The following is a 19,408-nucleotide window of genomic DNA, read 5'->3' as shown; positions in this document are numbered from 1 at the left end:
CTTTCAGGAGCAGTACCACCCCCTCAAGAGAGAGCACCTCTGTAAACAGCTGCTCCATCTTACTGAGATTCAACTTTAGCCTGTTTCTTTTCATACAGACTCTAACAGCTTCCTGATACTGGGACAAGACATTGATGGCAATTCCTGCCCTGCTTCTGGTAGCAGTATAAAACTGGGTATCATCAATAGATTGATTCTACCACACCCCAATCCAGTGGATGACCTCCCCTCATGATTTCATGTATATATTAAAAAGCAGGGGAAAGAAAACCAAACCCTGCAGCACTCCACGAGAAAGTGACAGCCTGATCAATCTCTGCTCCAACAGCCAGAAACTGGGACTATCAACTAAGAAAAGAGTAGAATCACTGTAAAATCCCCAACCCTCCCAAGTGGTCCCAAAGGATATCAGTGGTATCAAAGCCCTCCAAGAAGTCTAAAAACCTCAGAAGAGGTATCCCCATCCAGGTCATTAAATCATCAGCAAGAACCTTTCCATCCCATCTTGAACCATGACCAAAACAGGTCCAAATAATCAGCTTCTTTTAGGATGCTCTGCCTCATGACTACAGCCTCAAAAAATTCCCTAAAAGGGGGAGATTAAAGACAGACAATTGTCAAAGATGGCTAAATCCCAGAGAGCTTTTGAAGCCTCTTTCAAGACTGACAACAGTGCTGTCCCTCCAAACAGATCAAATTGGAGCACCACAAACTGGAAACAGGGCAACTCCAAACTTCTGTCCCAGTGAACCATCCTCAGTAATACTCATTAAAAAAATTTCTCCTTCCTCCTTGACCACTGTCCATCTCAATGCCAGCTCCTGAGTTCCTGGTATGGTTCCATCCAAGCCGATAGGAGCCAGCCTCAGCTCCACACAACCAAATCTGAGAGCACTCCATATACAACAAAAACAACCACCAGTTCTTTTATTCTCACTCCCCCAAATCACCTTAAAGTTCTCCATCAACAAGCCCACTGAAAAAACAACCACAACCGGATGCTGTCTTCATTAACACACATACATATATAATTAGATATGAGTATCTCTCTCTCTTCCCCAGTATTTAAATGAAACCATCACAGTTACAGCTTCGTATTGCCATGCTTTAAAATCAGTGAACAGACTATATATGTAGTGGGGCAGCGACTGTTCCAAAAGAACACAGACTTTCATTTATTCTTTATAAAGTTGTCTCATTTAAGTTCTGTCGGTTCCCAAGACTGCATATATTAAAGGATGTTATAAAGTTATTGAAGAGGGCATAACACATTTAAAAATGAGAAAAAAAGGAACTTCAAAAGGCGTTCACAGCTCTTGTCCTCTGCCCTCCATATCTTGGGTCTTGCATTTTTACATCACATATTCCCAGCTGGCATTTTCTTCTTTCCACGTGCAACCAAATTTATAGTTCCAAACATGAACATTAGGTGGTTATTTAATCTGATTCTGGAAATAAGTGACATACAAAACTGCCATGTCCAAATGCTGTCTTGAAATGCTGCTTTTACTTTAGGGCAGGGTTTCTCAGCCAGGGTTCTGTGGGACCCTAGGGTTCCGCGAGAGGTCACTAGGGGTTCCCTGGGAGATCAAGATTTATTTAAAAAAATATTTCAAATTTGAGCAACTTCACATCAGACAGGTAAGTTTCATTCTTTAGTTTTAGTTTAAGAACACGGTTCATGCATATATTCAGGCCTACCCATGAAACAAATATAATAATTTTGTAACTTCTAGCCTATATTTGAGACTGAATGTGCAGGGGTTCCCCGAGGCCTGGAAAATATTTCAAGGGTTCCTCCAGGGTCAAAAGGCTGAGAGAAGCTGCTCTAGGGAGTCTTTTCAGTTGGCTATTTTATCAGGCAAGTATCTTACATTTGACCCTCCCTTCTGTCAAAAATAAATGGAGAGGACATTGATGTTCTGCACTGATTTAATCCAAGTTGTTGCAGCTTTTAACTTGTTGCAGCTTTTAACTTGTTGCAGCTTTTAACTTTCTAAATTTTAACTTGCATTGATGCAGGTTTTAAACACCTTATGGGAGGCAACAACTTGAGAAATGTGTTACTATAGTTCCTAGAAAATCTTAGCTGAATGCCCTTGGCAGGAATTATGATGTTCCTTCACTCTGCTGACATATAGTGAAACTCCTAAATCTGTAAGTAATGCAAATTTAGAAAAATAGATCCTTGAATTGAGGTCATTAGCTATAATATTACCCTAGCTGCTACATTATGGATATGCAATAAAAGTCAATATATTTTTGCAGCCCCAACCCCTCCTCAAACACTGCAAGTTAAAATTTAAGTTATGCTTAAACAGAAAAGACTGTCCACATCCATTTTCAACCTTGCCCCGCTCAACATGTGGCCACTGATACATTCCACATGACTCCTTTTATCATCTGATGCTTATTTAATCTTCAATAGTACCATAGAAAAATGGTTCCCATCTTGCTGATTAGATTTAGGTTCATTAAGTGCATCAAAACCATGCAGAAAGGTCGCATTCTACATTCTCCACTTCAGTGGCATTGCCCACAGAAACAGATCGGCAGATTTCAGCCAGGACACAGGTAGACCGTGGTGTAAACCTTGACGTTTTTCAAGAAACAGTCAGGTCACTTTTACTTAGTCAGGTCGCTTTCAGTTAGCTACAATTGAGTATTCCAAAGATGCGTCTTATGCAACAGCTCCCGTCCCCCACACGTGGATAAATATCAGTAAAAAATAATGTCTTTGCTTTGCTTCCTTCTTTACCCATATGACTGAATGCAAACATGCACTCTTGTTTATGTGGGCTTATGGCAAACAGGAAGCTGTTGCCAGTCAGCTGTTATGGTAGCACTGTGAAAGCTAAATGGAATATAAGAGCAATTTAATTTCCTCTTAGGAATTGACTTTCTTTCTTAACAACATTGGTAGCTGTTGAAGCATGGAAATGGGGAAGATCAATAAACCACTGCTGTTTTGCAGTCTGGAAAATAATTACATTAAGGGGTAAAAGAGGAATTTTCATTTGATGCTGTTGTTTAACTCCCACATTGCTAAAATGGTATATATCTTTAGAGGGATGAAAATGCAGTCAGAAAAATTCCAGGTCTTACTTTACTTGCTGCATCCAGAATGCATGAGTGAAAGTCTCCAGAAATGTCAGCCAACATCACTCATTTTAAAAGCAGCCTGCTATAAAATTGGATCCACAAAGGAAAATTCATCAGAGCTGAATTGGTTGTCATTATTTTGAAATCATCACTCTGCAATATAAACCACAAAGAGATGTCTTAAATAAAATAATAAAAATTAAAATGTTACTAACATGCAAAGTCAGCTTATCATACAACATTAGGGGTATCGCCAGGCAGGAGTTCAAAAAAGTCATGATGGAGGCCACAGCCATGAGATCGAAGCCCCACCCTTTTGACATGTTTTGGGATGTCCATAAAAAAGGGCCAAGGCTTTGATTGCATGGTTGTGTCAGCATCTTGACTTTTTTGACCTTCTTGTGGACACCCCTGCACAGCAGAGTATTTGCTACTGTTGGATGTGTCTCCACATCATGCTAGGATGTAATGTGATTTCATTCATTTTAACTTAGTGTGGTTTCTCAAACATGATTGATGGCTTAGCATTATTTGTGAATTCAACCACTTTGGCTTATTCAACACATCATGGTTTCCAATATACTACAATTTAGCAAAATACGTGGTCATAAATTTCACAACAGCTAAAAAACATATTGAGTAAAACTGTTCTTCCTATATAGAGGCAAGAAGGAAAAACCCTGAAGACAGTGGAGACAAAGAAAAGAATGAATGCTGATCAAGGGTGAAAGAGGTTGCTCGCTCACTCAAATGACTCCTCCTTCCTCCTAATCTTGCCTCCCTTCTTCTCATTCTGGTGTAAAGATTTGGCCAAAACAGCAACTGCTGAGGGAAAGGGATGCAAGGGAAGGAAGAGCAAGGAAAAACTGGCTCTCCTCCTCTCTATCAGGTTGATGAATGCCATATTTCTTTGACTGCCATCTATACAAGAAGCATTCATCCTCCTGCCATTGACTTTGGTGGAAAAAAATGACTAATACCAATATAAAAGTAGAGACAAAGTGTCTGTGTGTGTGTGTGTGTGTGAAGGCTCAAATAAAACATTTTGCCCCTTACAGATTCTTAAATGGGCCCTGGCCCAGACCGCTTCTTAAGCTTCATGCTGCTGTGGCCAAGATCCTGTATTTCATGCATGGATCTCAGCTGCTGAGTTCTCTGTGAAAAGACAAGGCCTTGCTGGTTGTGACCTAGTGCATTGCTGCATGACTAACATGGCAGGAGTCAATGTACCTTGTTTTTTACCATGTGGAGAAGGGACAAGGAGAAGAAAAACTGGATTGTGTTATTTGGCATTTGTTCTTGTTACAAGGGTGCATATCAGCTGATGAAACTGGACTTTGATCTATGGAAAGGGCATTCAAATTATCAGAGTTTATCTTGCAGTGACTGAGAATTATTGATTTAATTACCTGGGGTTTCCCAAGCTGCCAGGTTTTATTTCTATTGGTCTAAAACTTCTTGGTTTGTAATCTAGCCTGTACTGTGCTCTGATGAGACGCAGCATTTTCCCCTATCGAGCCACTTTTCATTAGATGAAGAGTTAACTTGAGCAAACAATTAAGGATGCTTTCCAGACTAATTCATATAACTCATATTTCATCGAGTAGCTACCAAAGGATGTCATGACACCCTGTTGGTGTTCCAGCAGGCCATAAAGACCTGGCTGTTCTCCCAAGCCTTGTGCTGGGCTGGGTGGAGCCCCCTCCACTGGATGGGAGATGGTAGGATGGTTTGGAGTGGCTGCTGGGTTCGCCGTCTTGTTCTTTCCCTTCAGTTCTATTTATTTATTTATTTATATTTATTTATTTATTTTCTATCCCGCCTTTATTATTTTTACAAATAACTCAAGGCAGTGGACATACCTATTACTCCTTCCTCCTCCTCTTTTCCCCACAACAGCAACCCTGTGAGGTGAGTTGGGCTGAGAGGGAGGGACTGGCCCAAGGTCACCCAGCCGGCTTTCATGCCGAAGGTGGGACTAGAACTCCCAGTCTCTTGGTTTCTAGCCCATTGCCTTAACCACTAGACCAAACTGTTCTAGTTTGGTTTTGCAGTTTGTTGCTTCTTATATATTGTTTTTATATTGTCTGGTGTACTGTGAGATGCCCAGAGTTGTTTGGAGTCAGGCAGCATCAAATTGAATAGAATCAAATCAATAATAAAACAAATTATTACAAAAATAGTTGATCAAGTGACTATCTCTAGAAAATATCATTTCACTCTCTTGAAGAGCATCTGTTACTGGTGGTGTCCACAGGGCTGCAACTGGGTGGGGGGGGGGGAGCAAGCAGAGCATGTGCCCCGGGCGCCACGCTGGGGAGGTGCCAAAATGAGTGCTGGGGGGGTGCCAAAATGGGCGCAGAATCCATGTTTGCCCGGGGTGACACAGACCCTAGTTGCGGGTCTGGGTGTCCAAGTGGTTAATGTTTTTAACTGAAGTCATGTCTTTAAAGCATCCTTTAGGAAATTAATTTAAGATTTTTTTTCTAAATGCCCATCAGCTACAGTCTTCGGCCACAGATGGTCTTTAAGGTGTAGGAATGAGTAATATATATGTCTGCTGGCTCTTAGTATACAAAGCCAGGATAGAAAATAAATAAAATAAATAAATAAAAATAAAATATCTAATAAGGCACATAGACAAAGATAAACAATGCAAATCAACTTCATTAAGACTATATTGATTAACAATATATCAAATGTTAAGATCTTGTTCTTGATGAGGATAACATTTGTTTTCTGTTACTGATAGTTAAAAACATATGGACAATCCATCTCGGGACAACTCTTCTGGTTGAAAAAAAACCCAAAAGATGTGAACCTGTGTTTTATATTATTTAGACTAATATCATCCCTGAACACTGTAACATCTAAAACTATTTTGTAGGAATAACAGAAATACTTGTACAATTGCATAGGATCAGTCCTCAAAATAGTCAGAGCAGGGACATCTTAAAATAGAATATGTCAGGTGGGATAAGTCACAGGTTAAATGCAACAAAGAGAAGTAAAAAAAAACAGTGAAAGCAGCTAAAATATGAGACAAAAATGTGCATGTATGATAAAAGGGCAGGACTGGAACTGATACAGAGATGGGACAAAGGACAGAGAAATGAAAATATCAGTCTGTGGCCTAGGAATATGAAGAAGAAAGAAACAATAAATCCTGTACCCAAGTGACAAAAATAAATTTTGGATTCTTCAGAAACCAGATCAGAAAACCTGGCTGGAGGTTTGTGTGTCTCCAATTGCGTAGCCTGTGACCATTGCATAGATTTATGAGTGGAATCAATAGAAAATAGAAAGATCTACTGGTATAAAAGGCCATTAAGTATAACACTCCCATTTCAGCATAAAATAATGTCAATCACTGTAATTCACTGTAAAAGGAAAGCTGAATATAGTGAGTATATTTTCAAGCTCATATGGAACAGAAAGAATGGCAATACTTAGATGTTACTCTGAATTCAGATAATTTGGGATGCATTAGTGCACTCACTAAACCTCCCAAATCCCCCTGGACATATTTGCCATTATATCTGAGTCTGTTCTCGTCCAAAATGAAGGTTTTATGCACATGATTAAATAATTTGAATAGGTAGAATTCCTGTTTGCAGAAAACATTTCCCTAACTGAATACCAATGCATCTAGTAATAGGGCTTTAGTACTAAAATATTCTTACGCGATGATGCTCGGTGGAAGTGTGTATGTTCATATGTCTCTGGATTAACATTACAGCATTCAGCACAATATTAAATTTTATTTCTTTAATTAAACCTTCTTTTATTTCTGAGAGATGGAAATTAACTTGAAATATGGGAATTGAGAAACAGTGTATTATAGTGGCTAACTTATTGGGCCTGAACTCAGGAGAGCACAGACCAAGTCCCCACTCAACCACTGGGTGATTTTGGCCAGTCACTCTCTCTCAGCCAGATCCACCACACAGAGTTGTTGGAGTGGAGATCAAGTGAGGTCAGATCAAATATGCCCAAGGTGGGATGTAAATGTATGCAATATAATTAATTTGTAAACAGTTGTGCACAAAAACTGACTCTATCTTTGTTTGGTTAAAATTGCTTTGACAACCATGAATTTAAATAACCAAGTCTATGGCCAATATTAATATTTCACTTATGTAGTTCTAAATGTGTTTTCTCTTTTTTTTTAATTCCCCCTCCCCCCAGATAAGTAAACAGCAACTGCAGACTGTCAAGGATCGCTTTCAAGCCTTTCTCAATGGAGAAACCCAGATCGTTGCTGATGAAGCCTTCATGAATGCTGTCCAGAGTTATTATGAGGTAAGAAAATGAGCCTTAGAAATTTGCAGAGCAGCCCATTAGCATTTGTTAGCATTGACCTAGCTCTGAGGTAAAGAGTGCATCCTTCAATTCTTTTAGGGCAACTTAATTCTGGGGTCTAAGAGTACACCATCATCCATTTGCCTGGGATCTTCACTAGAAGTTGAACATAGAAAGCTGATCTAAACATGATCTGACTGTTGATTCATTTGGATTAATACAGTATCTTTTAATGTGTGCCAGCATGGGCTGCCCAGAGCCGTTTAACCCCTATTTGGAGATGCTTGGAAGTGAACCTGCATGTAAAGCCTGGAGTTGACCAATAAGTTCTGATTTACTACTGCTCCTGACATGCTATACTCAGAATGGTTATAGATTGCAGATAATGGTGTTCCATGCATAGTATGCCCAAAATTATATAAACATACATGATGGAAAATGCCATAATTCACATGGCAGCATGTGGCGCAGTGCCTTTTCCATGTTGCCACAGGACCAGGTATGGGTCTAGAAGCCACAGCACCTCTCTCCACTCCTCATACCTTCAAGCAAATTAGCATAACCATCTTCATGGATGGGGTTCAGCTTTCCTAAAGCAAAGGGGTGGCAACCAGAAAAAAGAGAATTTTCAGTTATGTTGCTTTATTTATGTAATTCCCTTCTCAAGGAAGCTTGCTGTGTCAGGAAAAGAGGCACCAATTCCTCTAAGGCAGTGTTTCTCAACCTTGGCAACTTTCAGATGTGTAGACTTCAACTCCCAGAATTCCCCAGCCAGCAAGGCTGGCTAGGGAATTCTGGGAGTTGAATTCCACACATCTGAAAGTTGCCAAGGCTGAGAAACACTGCTCTAAGGTTTTCAAAAGGTTTAATTAATTTAACTATCTATAAGAAAGTCTGCATCCACATTTTACTCTTTGTTCCACTACAAGCACAGTTAACTGAGAATGGATTGAGCCCAATGTTTGACAAGGCCTGAAACTCAGCCTTTTAAAGAACAGGATTCTTCCTTAGGAATGTAAAAAGAAAGAAAAGAAAAGAAAATCACTGTGAATGTCTCTATGGGAGGTTTTGGAGATCTTCCTACTGAGAAATTCATGGTGGGCTAAATGCTAGTTACAAGCTAAATCTGGCTACCGTTCATACTTCTCTCTCAAAATAATCATGGAGTGGCTTGAGAATTGCATTTGATTTTTAAAACATTTATGAGATGGCCAAGGGATCTCTTCCAGTTTTTTCATTAGCATTTAAAAAGGCTGACATTTTTATAAGAGTGCCAAGTTGTTTTTTTCAAAAGCTATTTCCCTTCTCTGGAATTTATTTTTTTCAAAAAAAAATGGGAATGTATCCCTTGGACACCTTATATTTTTAAAAAAGTAAGTACAATCCCTGTCCATTTCATCTGATTTTCCAGATATTTCCTTTGCTGCCACCTCCTCCTCCTCTTTCATCATTCTTCAAAAAAGTGCCAGACCTACCTAAAAGATGCTAAATACATAACACAATGTAGCATAATTCTAAGAATTAAATCTTTTTCTTTTCTTCGTTTCTGAAACAAAAAACGTCTGGCATCAGAGTTGCATGATATTGGCTCTCCTAGAACCTTGTCAGGTGGTGGGGGAATTTTATTGAGCTCCAGAATGAATGCATAGAATGAGCTGGATAGGCTCTCAAAGCTGGAAGGGCTTGTGGTCAGTACTGTCACACCATATTATAAAGCAGACCATATTCTTGGTCAATAACTGGGCAGATCATCCAAGCATCAGTAGAACTCCTGCTTTGCACAGCAAAGATCTCAAGTAAAAAAATCAAGTAGCAGGTGCAATGAAAGACTGTTTCCTGCAGCTAGTGAAGTAATATGACCTGGTACAGGAAAAAAAAAACATTTCTGTAAGTTGCAGGTTTCCTTCCTCCCTTCCTTCCTCCCTCCCCCCCCACCAATAACCAAACTGACTCAGACTCAATAGACACAAAGCACTGGAAACTTGGACAGTGGGTTGGGTTTTTTATATCTCCCTTCAGTGGCTGGTAGGAGACTTTTATTTTACAAAAGGAAAGCTTACAAATAAAAAAAATTACCAAAGGAATTGTAAATTATGAATACCTTCAACTAGTTCAGAGATTAACCTTAATAATCTTATTAAGAGTCACTTGTTGAGATGGGTGACTATACAAATGGAATAAATAAATAAATAAACTATTTTCTAATTTATTTTCTATAAGCTCTTTATCTACACTATATTCTTTAAAGTCCAATTTCACTATATTCTCATATCTTTCTTTTCTATATCTCTAATATATTTGTTTATTGCTAACTTCTGTATTTCTGTTGTCTTAAGCTCTGTATATCTCTCTTATCACTTTCTATCCAGCTGTGCTCCTTTTTCTATGGAGTTCACTCTCTCTTTTATCTTTTTCAGTCTCTGTTTCCTATTTCTCTTCTGTCAAAGTCTTTACTTTTTCTTTATTTTTTCTTCTTGGTTACTCCTGGTTCTTCTCTTCTTCCGAATCTTGGCTCCATCTGAGGGAAACGGCTTTGAAGAACTTTTCCCTCGTGCCAGGTCTGAGGGAAGGAAATAAATGCCTCTCTCTCCCCAGTGTTCTCAGCTGCTGACTCCTTTACCATTGCCCGTTTCTCATCAGGACTGTCTGTCTTTTAGTTTGCCTCTTTAGTTTGCCTCTTTAGGCTTTGGCTCCGTTTATTATCCTATTTGTCATGAGGCCAGTGGCTGCAGAGCTTCCAGGTAGCCATCTTGTCTTCCTTCCTTCTTGCCTCCTGCCCAGTGCTGCTGTTTGATTGGCCAGTGCTGTTTGATTGGCAGCTGGACCATCCTGACAATGAGGGAGAGCCAAGAAGGGAGAGGAGGAAGGAATAGAGGTGGTTATAATCTGCTCAGGCAGTCTGTCTTCCACACTATATGCTTAAGTACTCATATCGTTAGTGCATTACAAAAACAGGGAGTTCTCAAAGCACAAAACCTTGGTCTCCAGTGAAACTTAGATGACTCTAAAAGGGATGAGTCAAGTTTTAATGGGTCTTGTCTTTGATAACTGTATAGCAGCTCCATGTCCATATGCAATGGTTGGGCGGGAAGAACAGGAAGCAAGAAGTCTTGTAGTTGATTCATAAAAATATCCAAGAGGCCTCTAGCAAGCAAATGTAGGGGACAAAATGGTTGACTGGAAGGCTCACAAGAGCTCTTCCAATGTTCTTATGCTTTCATGAGATTACTCGCTGATAAAAGGAACATGTTCAGATGCCACTTATTCTGGAATACTTTCAATGGAACAAGTCCAGAGAAGGATTTTGAAGATATAGAGAAATAGTATCTAAGGATGCCTCTCAGCCAGTTTATATTGGCTCAGAAGCTTGTTTTACCAACTAACAAACTATTGGAAGGCAATAAAAAGACTAATGTGGAACTGGGGAAGTATGCATCCTCCAATATTCAGTCATTAAATTATTTTGTGTCATTTTCTCATTTCAGAGGTCAGATATTTCAATTAGGAGATGCTATTTTCCAATTATATATCTTCGTTAAAAGAATAAATATTTTGGCATTTAATTAGACTGTAAAGGAGTCTTCTGCATGCTAATTAATTTGTGCCACTGATCATCATAGCATCCCACACTGTTTACAAGTTGTCAAATGTCTCATTTGACATCATCTTATATGGAATGGGTTCAAATCACTTTAAAGTTTTCAACACATATATGCATTAATGTTTACACCTTCTATGTGAAACGATATATGTCAGGGATGTGCAGGAAGTTGAATTCTTTTTAGATGGCAAACCCAAGTTTACAGAAGTTATATATCTGCTTTAGCGATGCCTTTTGTTGACACATGAAGACATGCTGAGTTAGAAATTAATCTATATAATCTAGCACTAATCAACTCTTTAGTAACGAAAGGCTGCCCTTTACATACCTGAAAGGTGGCAAAGTGGATGGAACCATATCATTGATATAGGAGATAATGTGTTTAGAGTTACATTAACTGTGAAGTGCCTATTTTAAAAAATTCCTCAAAAAGGCAGGAAATATTGTTTCTCAGATATTCTGAGGAGCACAAAAACAAAATGCAGAGGCCATATATGGCCAGAGGGCCACAGGTTGTCAACTCTTGATCTAGTCCATTATTGTCCACTCTGCTTTCTCCTGGACATCAATCTATCATTTAAATCTGGGGGCCTAACAGCACACAGTTCAGTTTAGTAGCTAAACAATTAATACGATCAAGTCTCCAGAGTTGGAATTTCATCTTCTCATTAGTTAGACAGATCTCTCTCACCTGAAAAACTGTGAGAACCACATGGGATTTTGTTGTATGCTAAGAGTTTGTGCTCGCAATTGCCTGCGTATCATCTATGCAACTGTTTGCCAAGTTGAATCAGGATCAGCTGACATGCTCAACATAGCTTATTTCTTGTCTGCTGCAAAAGTTGTACTGTTGAATGCTGCTGTTTCCCAGGATACAAGTACTTCTTTGTGCAAGAAGGACAACCTATGTGAGCAGAAGTACCTGGAGCAAACCTCTCCCAATCTTGTTCTTTCAAAAACTTGGATTTTGGTGGTTAGAAATCATGCAGGGTGATTCCGTTGTCCAGACGATGGAAGGATAAGATGAAACCTTCCTCCCCACATGCTTGGGCAGTGACAGTGTGAATCCTCTTGTTTCTTTCTTCTTTCTGTCATCTTGAAATTTGTTATTTCTCTGTAAATGGAAGTATCTCTTCTACCAGCGGAAGGCCCGATGAAGAACAGGATAAATTTTCCCAGATTTGAGACTCTCAGAGTGCAAAAATCTGTCACATTCTTAGGACATCTTTGAGTTGCTTATTTATTAAGGGATAGCATGTACATATTTTTAAAATTTGTAGACTTAGGTTCTAGGTACTGTACCAAAGTAAAACACAGTACAAGGATTATACAAAATAACTTAAAGATCTGTATACTACTACTACTACTAATAATAATAATAATAATTATTATTATTATTATTATTATTATGGGATCTTCCCCTAGCTGCTTAATCCCAAAAGGCCTTCCAGAAGGAAAGGTTTTAATTATTCTTTGGAAGAATGTAAGAGTGGGAGGCATTCTGGTCTCAGAGTTAAGCTGTTCCAAAGGATGGGCAGAGACACCAAGAATGCCCAACTCTGTGCCCCTCCCTTTCATACATCCTGATAGGAAGTGACTTTCAGCAAATGCTCTCTCTTCAACTGGGTTAGGTGGACAGAATTTATCTGGAATAGGCAGCCTTTAATATACCCAGGCCCCAAATCTTATAGGGCCTTAGAGGTAATAACCAGCACCTTGAATTATATTTTTGAAAGAAACAGTTTGTGCAGACAATGTAGTTCCTGTAATAGTGATATTACATGACAGTACTGTGATTGTCCAATAAACACTTGGGAACTGCATTTTGCATGATTTGAAGTTTCTGGGTAGTCTTCAAAAGTTTCTGAGTGGTCTTCTAGAGCAACTCCATGTGAAGCAATGTCTCTATACATTGCCTATCCAGATGTTTTCCAGCATACTATATCCATGCCTTCCTCAATAGCTAGATAAATTAATACTCTAGAGCCTCTAACCTGCTAGGAGTCCTTACTTTTTCTGCTAAATGGATAAATGTATCTATCCTGTTATTTCTGTCCCTTATTTTTCCAGATTCCCCCTTGTTTCCAGTGTGTATCATGATCCTTTACCCCCCGCCCCACCCTCTTTTTTTAGAGTGAAATAATAACATTGCTGATACCAGCTTCATTTCATCCCATTCTCTTTATCCCATTAGGTATTTGTTTTATTACAAATTCACTAATCTAAATAGGAATACATCGCTGTTGTAAAAAAGCTCAGAATCACTGGGGAAAACAGAATAGGAGAGTCAAACCAAATCTGGCCTTTTCTCTGCCTTCTCATATAGTGTAAGTGGCTTTGAGTAGTGTTCAGTATTCCCCATTTCCCTGTGGGGTGAAAAATCCCAGGAGCGGTCTACCCATTTTGAAGGACAGGGTACTGGAAATTTCTGCATTCTCTGAAAATGTACAGGTAGTCCTTGACTTACGACCATTCATTTAGCAACTGTTCAAAGTTATGACAGCACTGAAAAAAGTGACTTATGACCGGTCCTCACATTTATGAACATTGCAGCTCTGGGCAACCAGCATGTATTTACGACAGTTGCAACATCCTGGGGTCATGTGATTGCCATTTGCAACCTTCTGACAAGCTAAGTCAATGGGGGAAGCCAGATTCACTTAACAACCATGTGATTCACTTAACGGCCATGGGAAAAAAGGTAAGATCAGGCATGATTCACTTAAGACCGCCTCACTTAGCAACGGAATTCCAGTCCCAACTGTAATAGTAAGTCAAGGACTACCTGTATAGGGAGAGCAAGGGTACCCATTCAGGCTTGCAGAATCCTCTTTGATTTTTCCTTAGAACTCTGACATACATCCAGAAAGTGAGAGAACAAAATAGTGCCTAAGGAAGTGAGCAGAGCCCAATTAAAAAAAAAAGTGGCTCCAAAGATGGTTCCAGATAGTTACAGGATCCTCTGCATTGGATACCAGGAAGGGCTTTTTAAGGATGTATTTATTTATTTATTTATTTATTTAAGTCCAGTTTAATACTGAATGATTTATTCTGATTATTCAATCTATGAGGTTAAGGCCCAGCTGTCCACATCAACCAAGTTCTGCCACTTACATACATGGACTAGATTATTTCCAAACCCTGCTGGGTTATAATCATTGCAAAAAATATGAACTAATCCTTTAAATATTACAGCCTGCATGGCCCCTGCTTCCATCCCTCCTTCTTTCTCCCTCTCTTTGATTTACTAAATATCAGTGATTTAAACTCTGCTGCATAAAAGTTCTGGCCTGGCCAAAGATGACTAATTACTGATGGAATATTATGCTCTGTGGGAACCTGGGTTGATGCTGAAACTGATGCCTGTTATGTGTCTGTGGTACACAACTAATTCTATGTGTATGATATGCACAACTAATTCCAATAATATGCACCTTGCACACTAAGTACCTAAACAATACGGAAACCTTGCCAAACTGGAAGGTTGGCCGGTGCTCACTCATTCATAGAAAGCTTTTAAGGTTTCCAATAATTTCACTTCACCTGGTAGAAAAGTGCTCCCTTCAGGAAAGGGCAATGTTGTGTTTTATTCCCTCTATGACTGATGCTATCTTCCAGGTGAACATTTTTCTTTCATATTTTAAGTTGGTTTGTTTTTTCACACCACTGTTGCAAAGAGGTCATTGCTGACAAGTGGCTCCTAGGGAGAAAAAAAGAAATCATGATTTCCTCCTTTCTCAAAGTAACTGTTATAGTGTCAAGTGGCTTTCATCCCCCTAATCTGACCTGTGCTTTGTACATGGCATGCCTGTGAATGGTGATAAAAAGAGATCCTGAGGATAGCAGGAAACACAGATTGCCTTTCTCACACCAGATGCAGCCAAATAACAAGGATCTGAACTGTGTTTGCTTCTGAAATAGCACCCTGTCATTCACTGCATTATTTTTTTTAATTAAACGTTGCCACAATGCCCCTCACTGGTCACAGTAGATTGGAAAATTTATTCTGCTGTATGTGGGTAATCCCAACTTGTTTCATAATGCCACGAGGTTAATTGTTTAGGTAATACATCATTCTTACAATGTACTGTATTGCTTCTGCCTAGCCACAAGGTATTTCAGCATTTACTGAAATGAACAAAATACAGTTATTCAAACTTTTGGGATAATCAGATGCTCAAGAAAAAAAAAACAGAGTTTGGGAATAACTGTGGAATTGGGATAGCAGAAATGATTACAATGGGGTGACACTGAGGATCCCACTGTAATTAGATTGTTCATAGGCTTTGGAAGGAATATATTACATGGCTAAATACTGTGGTCATACATTTGATTATTAATTTTAAATTCATGGAAGAGCTCTCATGCATACACCCTACTCTTCAGTGGCGAGTGACAAGAATGGCTGAAGGAAAGACTTAAACACTGTTGCCTTGGGGCCACTACTCCAGTCCGGCTGGCTTCTTTTCCACGGCTACTGGACTATTTCATTACCAAGTAAAGGGCTAGGAGGTTTTCTCAAGCAATGTACAATTGTGACTCCTGTATCAGTGAGCTGAAGCAATCTTGTTGGCATAAGCTGTGAAAAGAGTAGAGAGCCAATGTAAGTCTAAGTAGGGTGAAAAACAAAAAGTGGACATAGAGGAGGCAAAACAGTCATTAGCTCATTGGTGCCTGCAGAGGGGATGAGGGTGCAAATGAGGAAAAGTATGTAACAATGTCATTGTACAAAGGCCACAACTTTGATCAGACATCAGTATTTTATGGCATTGCCACATGCATGTTGCCTTTTAGCATCCTTGTGGTTGGCCGCAGATGCCACTGAGTTAGCTGCCCAAAATAGATACTGCCTTGGTTACAATACTATTGTATAATAGTTATATCTGTAATGCTATTGTATTTTTGAATTATACTTGGGTTTTTTTTAAAACTTATGTTGTACTGGTCTTGGACCATAATAAAGAAAGATTAAAAAAGAGATTGTCTTTCTGGAAATCATAGACCCATAAATGAAGGCTAGTTTATGACAGATCATAACAGAAGATAAATGATGCCCATTTTCAATCTCATAGATGGATGTAATAGAATGGGTAGCATGATGTTTGTCTTTCTGACTACAGAAAAGGTACATGTAGTTTTCCTAGCAACTGTATGGAGGTGGTTAACCACTGTCTTCCTCTAGGATATGTTTTGATTACACAGTCTAGTTTATGGTTTTGGGATTTCCTGATGCTCTTCATTCCAAGCATTAATCGGGTCTAATCCTAAATAGCTTTTTCAAAATCAGCCAAGGTCAGCTAGAAATGCCTTTATTGTCTCATAAAACTGAGACTGACTAAGAGCAGGGGAAAAACAGCATGTGATTTCATTACCTCAGAAGGCGACATTCTTTGAAAACACATTCAGAATGATATAAATTTGCATCAAATCCATAGAAATGCATATTCGCAACCAGAGCTCATTTCTATTGTAAGATAGATTGAATTTCTGCAAGAAATGTGGGAGAAAGGTCTAAAAACAAAATAATAAAGCTTCTGAAACCTCCAGAAACATTTTTTTTCTTCAAATGTTCAGAATTTGACAGTCTTCTCATATCCTGTTCTCCCATCCTGTTTTAACTTGCATATAGAGCATATTCTCTGCTATTGAACTGTACTTTCACAAAGGATCATAGTTAACTGACAATACAGAAGTTCAGCTCTGGGAAGCTCTGGGAAGAATACCATATAGAAGAATTTTTCCCCACTCTCCACCTGACTTAGAATTCACAGTACAGATGCTGCACTATTCCAATTCCTACAATTCTGATAGCTATGGTTGAGAGGGCAGGACTGGAATGTCACATACATAGTTGATGGCACATGAGGAACCACATGGAGTTTTATAATGAGATATGTCTCCAATACTTTCACAACTGGAAAGGATCAAGTTTCTGTTTTTGTTTTCCTTGCAGGTATTTCTGAAAAGTGACCGTGTCGCCAGAATGGTGCAGAGTGGTGGGTTCTCAGCTAATGACTCCCGAGAAGTCTTCAAGAAACATATTGAAAAGAGGGTCCGTAGCCTCCCTGAGATTGATGGCCTCAGTAAGGAGACTGTCCTGAGTTCCTGGATGGCAAAATTTGACGCAATATATCGGGGTGAAGAAGATCCACGCAAAGCTCAAGCCAGAATGACAGCAAGTGCCGCTTCAGAGCTGATTCTCAGCAAGGAACAGCTGTATGAGATGTTCCAGAACATCTTGGGAATCAAGAAATTTGAGCATCAGCTTCTGTACAATGCATGTCAGGTAAGACTCTTTGTTGTCCAGGGAACCATCTACTGCCAAATTGTGAACACAATAGAATATCTATTCCTGATATGGTGTTAGCCTGAATCATATGGTAAGATGGAGATGCTGCTTGTTGCTTTGCTGCTTGTTACTCCCTCTGTTTCTGCTCATTGTGTCATGGCTGATCACAGAAAGGTTGCTTGATATGAAGGATGTGGTGACATCTGATAATAGCCTCTGGGTATAGGATGGAAAGCTCTTTTTATTTAAAAGACTAACAGACTTTGGTTGAGAGATGAGTGAAACCATAGACTGTAGCAGGATGGGATAAAGTAGGGTGGTTGCAGTCCTGATTTGTATCTTATTGTAAGAAGCTTTTGTATGGTGTCCAGAGCATTGTCAGTCTTATTGGTGAATAATACAAAGTCTTAGCTTTTGGAGTCAGTCTGGTCACATAGAGCCAGGCATGGTGACACAGACAGAAGGAAGACACTAATTTTGTCTGTTCAGTTGAAAACCTGGACTATTTGCCTCTTGTCTTTTAACAAATGAAATAGGAATTATGGTATTGTTCCATATATACTTTATAATTAGCAGTAAGAAGGAAGACTGCTCCTGAAGAATATAACTTGCATCTGTCCAATTTTCTACCCTTCTTATGTATGGGTGCAGAATGCTTGATTATGATGTCCTTGCTATAATAGAGTAGGATGTTGGAATAAAATATAGCCTTCTTCTTCCTTTACTCTATGAAGATTTTCAGCTTGGTAGAAATTGATGGCATAGAAGTTGGGTTAGCCCATGAGTCTTTTAAATGTCTTCAGCACGTCTGGAAATGTTGGAATTAAGTCTGGTGAAGTGGTAGAATCTTAGGCAAACTGGTAGCCAGGTCTTCTGACATCAGAAAAGACTTTGAACTTCAAGATCAAGACCAAAGGCCAGATGCTTCAGGAAATCACGTGCTACACAAAAGCTAGGGGTTTGTCACAGCTTGCAAAAGCTGTCTGTCACATGGTTAGTTCAAGTCTCAATTAGATGACTTTAAACATTTAATGGTGTTGATAATGGCATCGCAGAGACCTGAAGGCTTCTCTGTGGGTCATAGAGACAAGGGAGCTACCAGACAATTTGGGGGACATGGGAGTGGGTTTGGAGGAAGACAAGGGGACTATAAAAGTGTTTAGCAAATGCTTGGCAATGCGTACAAGGGCTGCATGACCTTCATTAAGGTAAAAAAGACACACTGTATGCTCAGATAAAGTTTAAGTCTGGATACCTGCAATAGAAGGAGAATGTTTCTTGATGTCAGCTCTAAGAAGTTTTAAAGAAAATGTTGAAAGAATATAAGAACAAAAAGCAAGAAGGAAAAGTTAAAGAATTCTGATGAACCAGAAGAATGATCAGCTCAAAATAAATGAGCTAACACTGTAGTGGTTGAAAATAAGATGTTCAGCAGGTACCATGCCTAGTGACACTATGACACTGCCAAATGTCAATACAAGCTCTGTTAGGATTCAAGGGCATCTCTGAAAAGGTATATAACCTCATGTGTATGAATCACAGAGACCATGATGAAGAATGATGGTTATTAAGTTTGATTAATTCAGAGTTATAACCAAGTTCTGAACCTGATAGTTTGTAAATAAGGATAATATATGTTTAACTGAAGAAATCTGAGATTGATAGTAGCAGTCCATGATCTGTATCTGGTCATATGGCATTCTGGAGCTGAAATACATGTAGTTGTATTGTGGTCCTTTATGTACATTGCAAGAAGGATTGCTGGTAATTAAAAACTAGACTTCTGATTTAAGTGTAATCAGAGATACTTCTAGAATTTCCTCCAAAGGTTCCCCCCACTCTTTTGGTTGTTTTAGATAGGCTGAACATGCTAATTTGTTTTGTTTTGTCTTTCCTGAACTATATGTTAGCCTTATCTGATTCATTTTGCTTTTGCTGTCTCTAGACCATTATGTTATCTGATGCTAGTTTTTGAGGCATATGCTATATTTTTACTATATTCTTTTCTGTTGCTGGAAGCGCTATTTTCAAGACGTATAAATATTGAGAATGAATGAAAGTATGAATGAATGAAGAATGTATGAATGAATACTTTGGAGATGATGTGTTTAATG

The 19,408-nt window shown here is 39.0% G+C and overlaps 1 protein-coding gene across 4 annotated transcripts in view; it reads left to right on the top strand.

Moving 5' to 3' along the window:
* Window positions 1–19,408, top strand: part of CADPS (calcium dependent secretion activator) — a 393,346-nt gene that overhangs the window by 67,262 nt on the left and 306,676 nt on the right. For all 4 annotated transcript variants that reach the window (XM_063291524.1, XM_063291525.1, XM_063291523.1 and 1 more), the window contains exons 2-3: window positions 7,291–7,404; window positions 16,959–17,291. In XM_063291524.1, the coding sequence (XP_063147594.1) occupies window positions 7,291–7,404; window positions 16,959–17,291 (447 nt within the window). The remainder of the gene's footprint in view (window positions 1–7,290; window positions 7,405–16,958; window positions 17,292–19,408) is intronic.

Source organism: Candoia aspera, chromosome 2 (genome assembly GCF_035149785.1).
Source record: "Candoia aspera isolate rCanAsp1 chromosome 2, rCanAsp1.hap2, whole genome shotgun sequence".
Lineage (NCBI taxonomy): Eukaryota > Metazoa > Chordata > Lepidosauria > Squamata > Boidae > Candoia > Candoia aspera.
Note: the sequence above shows the minus strand (reverse complement) of the source record. Positions and strands in the feature narration are given on the sequence as shown.